A 10,000-nucleotide genomic window follows, 5' to 3' on the forward strand; every position below is an offset into this window, starting at 1 on the left:
ACACACACACACACACATAAAAGCCCCATTTCAACTATCCTTTAAAGCCCTGAATATTCCTGCCTTCTTCCGCCCAGCGCTGCAGTGTAAATGAAATTGACACTTAAAGACCTAACCCTTCACCGCCAAGGGAAGACAAACCTCATTCATTATATTATAATAGTGATTTTATAATGATAGAACGCCGGTTCCGTTTGGGTGAAGTATTCCTTTAACCGATCTATCCGTTAATCTTATAAAAGTCTATAATAGTATAATATCACTGTTATTCATTCAGTCTGACTCCAGCAGAAATTATGCATTTGTAAATGGTAAAAGGACTTGACCTATATAGCGCTTTTTTAGCCGATTTCCTCAACCCAAAAGCGCTTTACATATCTTACCACATTCACCCATTCACACACACACTCATACACCGATAGCAGTAGCTGCCATGCAAGACACTCTCTGAACCATCGGGAGCAATGTGGGGTTCAGTGTCTCTTTGCCCAGGCCTGGTCCTACCAGACCATCTTACTTCATTTGTACAGAAGGTCTGGAATCGCTCAATTGACACGTTAACTCACTAAGAGGCGGGTGTTGATAGGATTTATATAGCGCTTTTTTGGAGGTCACTCAAAGACGCTTTACATCACATAGAGAATATACTACAGGCCTACATAAGGAAAATAACAGAGAAAACAAGATACAGATTCAAAATGAGGTTTGGAATAGTCAGGTGTGGTGTGGGTGGGGTGAGGGGTGATATGCTTTCATGAAGAGGTGAGTTCTGAGTTGGCTTTTAAATTAGTTTAATGAGTCTGCATTTCGGATGTTTGTGGGGAGGGAGTTCCAGAGGGTTGGGGCAGCTATGGCAAAAGCTCTGTCTCCTGTGGTACGGTGTTTTGATCTTGTGATGGGGGTCAGAAGGTTGGTGTCAGATGATCTGAGTTGGGGAGTGTTGAAGTTTAAAATTGGATCTGCCCAGTGCCACTCTGGATCTGCCAACCAATCGCATACCATATGGTTTGACCAGATTTTATAATGTGTTTCCTCTGTCTGTCTGTCTCTCTGTCTGTCTGTCTGTCTGCCTGTCTGTCTGTCTGTCTCTCTCTCTGTCTGTGTGTCTGTCTCTCTGTCTGTCTGTCTGTCTGTCTCTCTCTCTCTCTCTCTCTGTCTGTCTGTCTGTCTGTGTGTCTCTCTCTCTGTCTGTCTGTCTGTGTAGAGAGATCCTCTCAGCAGGTGGAGACTGTGACATCACTGTTGCCGGGCGGATCTGAAGCTTCGGTTCAAACGAACGGAGAACTGACGGAGAACTCTGTGAATGTCCTACTGAACTTTGAGATCAAAGAGGTGAGAAGGGAGGGAGGGGGAGAGGGAGGGAGAGAGGGAGGGAGAGAGGGATGGATGGATGGATGGATGGATAGATGGATGGATGGATGGATGGATGGATGGATAGATGGATAGATAGATGGACGGACGGACGGATGGATAGATAGATAGATAGATAGATAGATATATGGATAGAGGGATGGAGGGAGGGGGGACGGGAGGGATAGATAGATAGATAGATAGATGGATGGATGGATGGAGGGAGGGGGAAGGGAGGGATAGATATATGGATGGATGGATGGATAGATGGATATATGGATGGATAGATGGAGGGAGGGGGGAAGGGAGGGATAGATAGATAGATGGTTGGATAGACAGACAGTCAGACAGACAGACAGACAGATAGACAGATAACTCTCTTTCTTGTGTCCAGGTGGTCTTGACCCTGAAGAAGCCCACAGTCCAGACAGAGAATCCGTTCCTGGTCTTCCATCTCTCTCAGCTCGGCATCAACACACAGCTGAGGAAGTACGACCTGTGTGCCACAAGCTACATCCACCAGATCACCTTGACCTGCCATGAGTTCACTGGTAAGACAGACAGACAGGCATGGAGAGAGACAGACAGGCAGGCAGGGAGCGAGAGAGACAGACAGACAGACAGGCATGGATAGAGACAGACAGGCAGGGAGAGAGACAGACAGGGAGCTACATCCACCAGATCACCTTGACCTGCCATCTCAATATCTCAGCCGACTTTCACACTCATTCTCCTCCTTCCAGCTCCCGGCTATCTCAGAAATCACTGAACTCATTTGGAAATCCAAGCCATCCACCTGTCAACTTGACCCCCTACACACACATCTGGTTAAGGCCACCCTCCCCTCCCTAGTTCCTCTCATTTCTGCAATCATCTACTCCTCTCTGACTACTGGAACTGTCCCTACATCCTTCAAGACTGCTGCCATCACCCCAATTCTGAAAAAACCTGGTGCAGACCCCTCCAACTTCAACAACTTCCGTCCCATATCCAATCTTCTCTTCATCTCCAAAATCCTGGAAAAGACAGTTGCCTCCCAACTCCATTTTCACCTATCTGACAATTACCTTTACGAACAGTTCCAGTCCGGATTCCGCCCACGCCATAGCACTGAAACAGCACTTATAAAGATCACCAATGACCTCCTTATGGCAGCTGATTCTGGACTACTCACCATCCTCATCCTCCTGGACCTGAGTGCAGCCTTTGATACCATCTGTCACACCACCCTGCTCAACAGACTATCCTCCATTGGCATCACCAACACTCCGTTAGACTGGTTCACTTCTTATCTTTCTGGCCGTACTCAATTTGTTCAACTGAAGTCTTTTAAATCCATCCTCTTCCCCTCGCCCTGGGGAACACCACAGGTGTTCCCCAGGGCTCTGTCCTGGGGCCCCTACTCTTCATCATTTTCCTCCTTCCCCTCGGCAATATCTTCTGCAAATTTGACATTAATTTCCACTGTTATGCTGATGACACCCAGCTCTACCTCTCTACAAAGCCCTCGTCCACTCTCCCGCCCACTTCCCTTACTGATTGCATCTCTGAAATAAAAACCTGGTTCACTCAAAACTTCCTGAAATTAAACGGCAGCAAAACCGAGGTTCTCCTCATTGGCACCAAATCTACATTATCCAAAACCGACAGCTTTTCTCTCACCATTGATAACTCCACTGTTTCACCCTCCCCCCAGGTTAAGAGTCTGGGTGTCATCCTCGACACCACACTTTCATTTCAACCCCACATCAATAACATTACCCGAACTGCCTACTTCCACCTACGAAACATCAACCGTCTCCGCCCCTCCCTTACCCCCCACACTGCCACCATCCTTGTCCACAGTCTGGTCACATCAAGGCTCGACTACTGCAACTCCCTCCTCTTCGGTCTCCCCCAAAAAACCCTCCACAAACTCCAACTTCTTCAACACTTAGCAGCAAGGATCATCTCCAGAACACCCTCCTCTCACCACATCACCCCTGTCCTTCACCAGCTTCATTGGCTCCCGGTTCATTTCCGCATTCAATTTAAAATCCTCCTTTACACCTTCAAAAGCATCCATAACCTTGCACCCACATATCTAACAGACCTCATTCAAATTGCCACTCCCTCCCGTGCACTCCGCTCCTCCTCCTCTGTTCACCTCACTGTCCCCTCTGCCCGTCTCACCACGATGGGGAGCAGAGCCTTCAGCCGCTCTGCTCCCCTGCTCTGGAATGCACTACCCCCCGACATCCGCTACACTGACTCCATATCCCTGTTCAAATCTAAACTCAAAATTCATCTTTTCAAATTTGCTTACCCCTCCTGATCTTCCCATCCCATTTTTGTTTTTAAATCAATTGATTGTATTTGTCACATTGTACGGTGTCCTTGCGTGTCATGAAAGGCACCTTTAAATAAAATATATTATCATTATTATGAGTTCATGGATGGATGCATGGCTTTCCCAAGCTTGCAATGGCACTGCCATGTTTCTACAGTAGCACAGAACGGACAAACTTAACGGCCTTACAGGTTTTTATATATAGTGGGCGTCCTGGGGAAATGCACCTGTTGGAAGACCAAGAAGAAGAAGAAGTACTATAGAATAAATAACTAAATACATCTTCACCTCATCACTTGATATTGTGGAAAGACTTGAGACAGCGGTGGATGATGCCATCTTTAGTAACTAGCTTCTCGTCCTTGAAGGCCACCGTAGCTTCTGTAAATTCTCCCACAAAGGGAGGGGTTAGCAAGGGAGCGTTGACATCTAGAACTTTCACCACTTGATGCCACTTGATATTCAGATATTTCACACTGTGCCTTTAAGTCTTTCAACATGTTAACGTTGTTTCTCTCAGACTCTGGTGGAGATCCTCTGTGTCTGGTCAGCTCCTCTGTGGAGACTGGGGCTGAGCTGCTCAAAGTGCAGTACTGTAAGGTGAGACGCCTGTCTGTCTGTCTGTCTGTCTGTCTGTCTGTCTGTCTGTCTGTCTGTCTGTCTGTCTGTCTGTCTGTCTGTCTGTCTGTCTGTCTGTCTGTCTGTCTGTCTGTCTGTCTATCTCTATCTCTATCTCTATCTCTATCTCTATCTCTATCTCTATCTCTATCTCTATCTCTATCTCTATCTCTATCTCTATCTCTCTCTCTATCTATCTATCTATCTCTCTCTCTCTCTCTCTCTCTCTCTCTCTCTCTCTCTCTCTCTCTCTCTCTCTCTCTCTCTCTCTCTCTCTCTCTCTCTCTCTCTCTCTCTCTCCCCCTCTCCCTAACTAGTGTGATGTCTGGACACTTAGTCATTCCAAGTTTAAGTGAAAGTCAAACCAGGCCAATTATATATCTTTCTTTTTGCCCATCTTCCAAGATGGCCACAATTTTCACAGACAAAAAAAAGCTGTTTGCATGTGTTAGCAGCGAATTAAACCTTCGTCTGTCTGTCTGTCTGTCTGTCTGTCTGTCTGTCTGTCTGTCTGTCTATCTGTCTGCCTGTCTCCAGGCCGATCGCTCTGGTCCAAACTTCTCCACCGTTTACAAGAACACGGAGCAGATGATCAATGTAAGTGACACTCACTCACTCACTCACCACTCACTCACTCACTCACTCACTCACTCACTCACTCACTCACTCACTCACTCACCCACTCACACACACACACACTGTAACGTGTGTGTGTGTGTGTGTGTGCAGGTGACCTTCAGTTCTCTGGACTTGACGCTTCACACTGAAGCTCTGCTCTCGGGGATCAACTTCCTGTCTGCAGCTATGATGTCATCAGACAGCGCCGCGGCGACTGAGAAGCACGTCAGACACAAGATGGAGGACAAGACGGTGTCCGCCAAGTCTGGTCAGTAACACACACACACACACACACACACACACACACACACACACACACACACACACACACAATATTTTCACAGTCATTGTGTGTATAATAGCCTCTGTGTCTGTTGCATTGTGGGTCTAACTATGTGTTGTTCCTTTCCTCAGCGTCCCCTGACAGTGACATCATAGATCTGAAGGTGATGATGTCACTAGGAGCCTTTAATGTTCTGGTGTGTGACCAGAGCTGCAGCATGGCCCACCTCAAGATACAAGGTGCAAAACCCACTTCTAACCCCCTAACCCTCTAACCCTCTAACCCTCTAACCCTCTAACCCTCTAACCCTCTAACCTTCTAACCCTCTAACCTCCTAACCCCCTAACCCTCTAACCCTCTAACCCTCTAACCCCCTAACCCTCTAACCCCCTAACCCTCTAACCCCCTAACCCTCTAACCCTAACCCTCTAACCCTAACCCTCTAACCCCCTAACCCTCTAACCCCCTAACCCTCTAACCCCCTAACCCTCTAACCCTCTAACCCCCTAACCCTCTAACCCCCTAACCCTCTAACCTCCTAACCCTCTAACCCTAACCCTCCAACCCTCTAACCTCCTAACCCTCTAACCCTCTAACCCTCTAACCCTCTAACCTCCTAACCCCCTAACCCTCTAACCCTCTAACCCTAACCCTCTAACCCTAACCCTCCAACCCTCTAACCTCCTAACCCTCTAACCCTCTAACCCCCTAACCCTCTCACCCCCTAACCCTCTAACCCTCTAACCTCCTAACCCTCTAACCTCCTAACCCTAACCCTAACCCTCTAACCTCCTAACCCTAACCCTAACCCTCTAACCTCCTAACCCTCTAACCCTCTAACCTCCTAACCCTCTAACCCCCTAACCCTCTAACCTTCTAACCCTCTAACCCCCTAACCCTCTAACCCTCTAACCTCCTAACCCTCTAACCCTCTAACCCTCTAACCTCCTAACCCTCTAACCCTCTAACCCTCTCACCCTCTAACCCTCTAACCTCCTAACCCTCTAACCCTCTAACCCTCTAACCCTCTAACCCTCGAACCCCTAACCCTAACCCTAAACCAAGAAAACGTTACCTTTTTCAAACTGTTCAGTTTCTTGGGACTTGCTCTAATCTACCTAAACTCATCTAAACCTAAAAATGTCTATCACAACTCTGACACCCAACAAAAAAAAGATAAAAAAAAAGTTTTAAAAGTTAAAACAATTCAAAATAAGTAAATAATGTTTTAACATGAGTGTGTGTGTGTGTGTGTGTGTGTGTGTGTGTGTGTGTGTGTGTGTGTGTGTGTGTGTGTGTGTGTGTGTGTGTGTGTGTGTGTGTGTGTGTGTGTGTGTGTGTGTGTGTGTGTGTGTGTGTGTGTGTGTGTGCCTGTGTGTGTGCCTGTGTGTGTGCCTGTGTGTGTGCCTGTCCCTCAGGTCTGAATGGCTCTGTGTTGATGCAAGGATCTCAGACTCACATTTCAGCTCGACTCAGAGATTTCATCGTTCTCAACGTGGATCCTAAAAGTATTCACAAGAAGGTCAGTGTGTGTGTGTGCGTCCTTGTGCACGTGTGATACTTGTGCACACTTTTTACTCTGGTGAGAATTGCTCATCACCTAAACATCTTTCAATAGTCATTCCTACATTACATTGAAGCTTAAGGTGTTGGCTTGAAATGTGTACCCCTCACTTTTTCTATCTTATTGTAATAAAGAAGAAATTAATCATCAAAGACACCCTTATACATTGTGACAACCAACCCCATCAAGGGGTCGGTTGTCACACACTATGGGGTTGTTTGTCACAATGTTATCTTAATGGGAATACTCTTAAAAAGAAGGTAAGCAAGCAGAACTAAATTTGAAAGTTGAATTGCATTGTCAAGTTGACAAATAGGCCTACATAACTTACTGTAGCCTTGGCAGCTGGTCTAGTTTGGGATGCACTGGGGTTGTTTTGATTTTGTTGCCCTTTTTTCTTTTGCATGCTAGCTGCCTTATCCTGCTCTATTCTCTCCTTCTCTGGGGTGTCAGTAAGGATACAGCTTGACAATTTCTTTTGTTATTGGGTTCCTTTTCTGGCCGCAGCCTTTGGATAACATGTGACAACCAACCCCCCAAAAAATGTGACGACCAACCCCAACTTGAATTTCTTGCTAGCATCAATGCCAACAACAATCTGACAACTAATTAGCTTGCTAACCACAATCTAAACTATAGTTTACCCTTCACACTTTTTTAGGGTAACAAGTGTTTTGGGGTAACAAGTGTTTTGTTATAAACCCATTGTGTAAAAGCCTAGAAGAAAAACACAGAGAAGCTAAACATTTTCAATTTGACATGAAAAACACAAACAGTCCTCTCACCTCAAATTCAGCAGTCTAACTCCAAGGAAGACTATGTAGGTGACCTCTGATCCCAATTCTGGATATTTACATACCAAAATTTCACAGACAGCGCCTTCTGGTTCTGAGATATAATGATTGTGACAACCAACCCGTGTGACATATAACCCCGTTCTCCCCTACTGCAGGCATCAGCACTTGCATCAACTAAACTTTCCATAATCATTCTTAGCACTATTCTGAAGGTTATTACAGAAGGATTTGTTCATATGTTGTTTACTGTCTGATTTATGAGATCATGATTTATGAGAGATTTCTAAGACCTGTACATTTCATATTAATTCAACCCTCTGTGCGTGTGTGTGTCTGTCTGTCTGTCTGTCTGTCTGTCTCTCTGTCTGTCTGCCTGTCTGTCTCTCTCTCTCTCTCTCTCTCTCTCTCTCTCTCCGTCCAGGCCATCTCCATAGTGGGGGATGAGGTGTTTAGCTTCAGCCTCAGTCTGACCCCTAAGGCCACAGAGGGAGACGGGTACAGTGACACGGAGCGGACGGACGGACGAGTGAAGCTCAACGTGGGCTGCATCCAGGTGGTCTACCTGCACCGCTTTGTGATGGCTCTGATGGTGGGTTACACACACACACACACACACACACAGAGCACGCACAGAGAGAGCACACACACACACACACAGAGCACACACACACACACACAGAGCACGCACGCACACACAGAGCACACACACGCACGCACACACACACACAGAGCACGCACTCACTCACGCACGCACACACACACGCACACACACGCACATACACACACACACACACACACACACACACACACAGAAACACACACACACAGTAAAGTATGAAATCATAAGCGTACACACAGAGTATATATTTAAAGCTTCGGGGTTCTTGAAAAAGTGAAAGTTTTGTAAAAGTCCTCGACTGTCTCTTGAACAGCTGGGGTTCTGTTTAGACGTAAACACCAGGTCACAGAAACAGCCGGGGTTCTGTTTAGACCTAAACACCAGGTCACAGAAACAGCCGGGGTTCTGTTTAGACCTAAACACCAGGTCACAGAAACAGCCGGGGTTCTGTTTAGACCTAAACACCAGGTCACAGGAACAGCCGGGGTTCTGTTTAGACCTAAACATCAGGTCACAGTATCAGCTGGGGTTCTGTTTAGACCTAAACATCAGGTCACAGGAACAGCCGGGGTTCTGTTTAGACCTAAACATCAGGTCACAGGAACAGCCGGGGTTCTGTTTAGACGTAAACATCAGGTCACAGTAACAGCTGGGGTTCTGTTTGGACGTAAACATCAGGTCACAGTTTCCACGTCTGTCTTTCTTGCAGAACTTCAGTAATAACTTCCAGACGGCTAAAGCTGCCGTTAGCTTAGCGACGGCGCAGGCAGCGGAGAAGGCAGCTAGCAGCGTGCGCGGCTACGCCCAGAAGAGCTTCCGTCTGTCCATGGACGTGAGGCTGAAGGCTCCGCTCATCATCCTCCCCCAGAACTCCAGCTCCCACAATGCACTAGTGATGGACCTGGGGCTCATCACCGTGGGCAACCGCTTCTCGCTGCTGCCTGTGGAGGGCAGCACTCTGCCTGCTGTGGTGGACAGCATGGAGGTCAAGCTAACACAGCTAAAGCTAGCCAGGTGAGCTAACGCAGCTAAAGCTAGCCAGGTGAGCTAACGCAGCTAAAGCTAGCCAGGTAAGCTAACACAGCTAAAGCTAGCCAGGTGAGCTAACACAGCTAAAGCTAGCCAGGTGAGCTAACACAGCTAAAGCTAGCCAGTTCAGTAACAAGCTAACGGAGCTAACACTAGCCAGGTCACTAACCAAAGCACATCCAGAGGGAAGGAGATAATCTTAATAGTTATAATCTTTATGGTGCGTTCACACCAAACACAAACATTCACATTGTGTTGCTAGCTTAATACCATGTTGCTAGCTTAATACCATGTTGCTAGCTTAATACCATGTTGCTAGCTTGATACCGTGTTGCTAGCTTGATATCGATGGCGGGATCATATACGCTATATGGACCCTCTCTCTCTCTCCCCCTCTCAGAGCCTGTCTCTCTCTCACCTGTCTCTCTCTCCTATCAGAGCCTGTCTCTCTCTCACCTGTCTCTCTCTCTCTCCTGTCTCTCTCTCACCTGTCTCTCTCCCCCTCTCAGAGCCTGTCTCTCTCTCTCCTCTCAGAGCCTGTCTCTCTCTCACCTGTCTCTCTCTCCCCCTCTCAGAGCCTGTCTCTCTCTCACCTGTCTCTCTCTCTCCCCTCAGAGCCTGTCTCTCTCTCACCTGTCTCTCTCTCACCTGTCTCTCTCTCTCTCCTCTCAGAGCCTGTCTCTCTCTCACCTGTCTCTCTCTCCTCTCAGAGCCTGTCTCTCTCTCACCTGTCTCTCTCTCCTCTCAGAGCCTGTCTCTCTCTCACCTGTCTCTCTCTCTCTCTCCTATCAGA

General features: G+C 47.2%; 1 protein-coding gene across 3 annotated transcripts in view; it reads left to right on the top strand.

The window, feature by feature from the left end:
- Nucleotides 1-10,000, top strand: part of vps13c (vacuolar protein sorting 13 homolog C) — a 108,770-nt gene that overhangs the window by 46,200 nt on the left and 52,570 nt on the right. For 2 of the 3 annotated variants that reach the window (XM_080031422.1, XM_080031421.1), the window contains exons 36-44: nucleotides 1,205-1,332; nucleotides 1,745-1,901; nucleotides 4,200-4,279; nucleotides 4,835-4,894; nucleotides 5,027-5,183; nucleotides 5,330-5,437; nucleotides 6,617-6,720; nucleotides 7,981-8,148; nucleotides 8,888-9,192. The exons of the other annotated variant lie outside the window; for it this stretch is intronic. In XM_080031422.1, coding sequence (XP_079887548.1) covers nucleotides 1,205-1,332; nucleotides 1,745-1,901; nucleotides 4,200-4,279; nucleotides 4,835-4,894; nucleotides 5,027-5,183; nucleotides 5,330-5,437; nucleotides 6,617-6,720; nucleotides 7,981-8,148; nucleotides 8,888-9,192 — 1,267 coding nt within the window. The remainder of the gene's footprint in view (nucleotides 1-1,204; nucleotides 1,333-1,744; nucleotides 1,902-4,199; nucleotides 4,280-4,834; nucleotides 4,895-5,026; nucleotides 5,184-5,329; nucleotides 5,438-6,616; nucleotides 6,721-7,980; nucleotides 8,149-8,887; nucleotides 9,193-10,000) is intronic. 3 annotated transcript variants of the gene reach the window in all.

This window comes from Ammodytes marinus (assembly GCF_949987685.1).
Source record: "Ammodytes marinus genome assembly, chromosome: 1".
Lineage (NCBI taxonomy): Eukaryota > Metazoa > Chordata > Actinopteri > Uranoscopiformes > Ammodytidae > Ammodytes > Ammodytes marinus.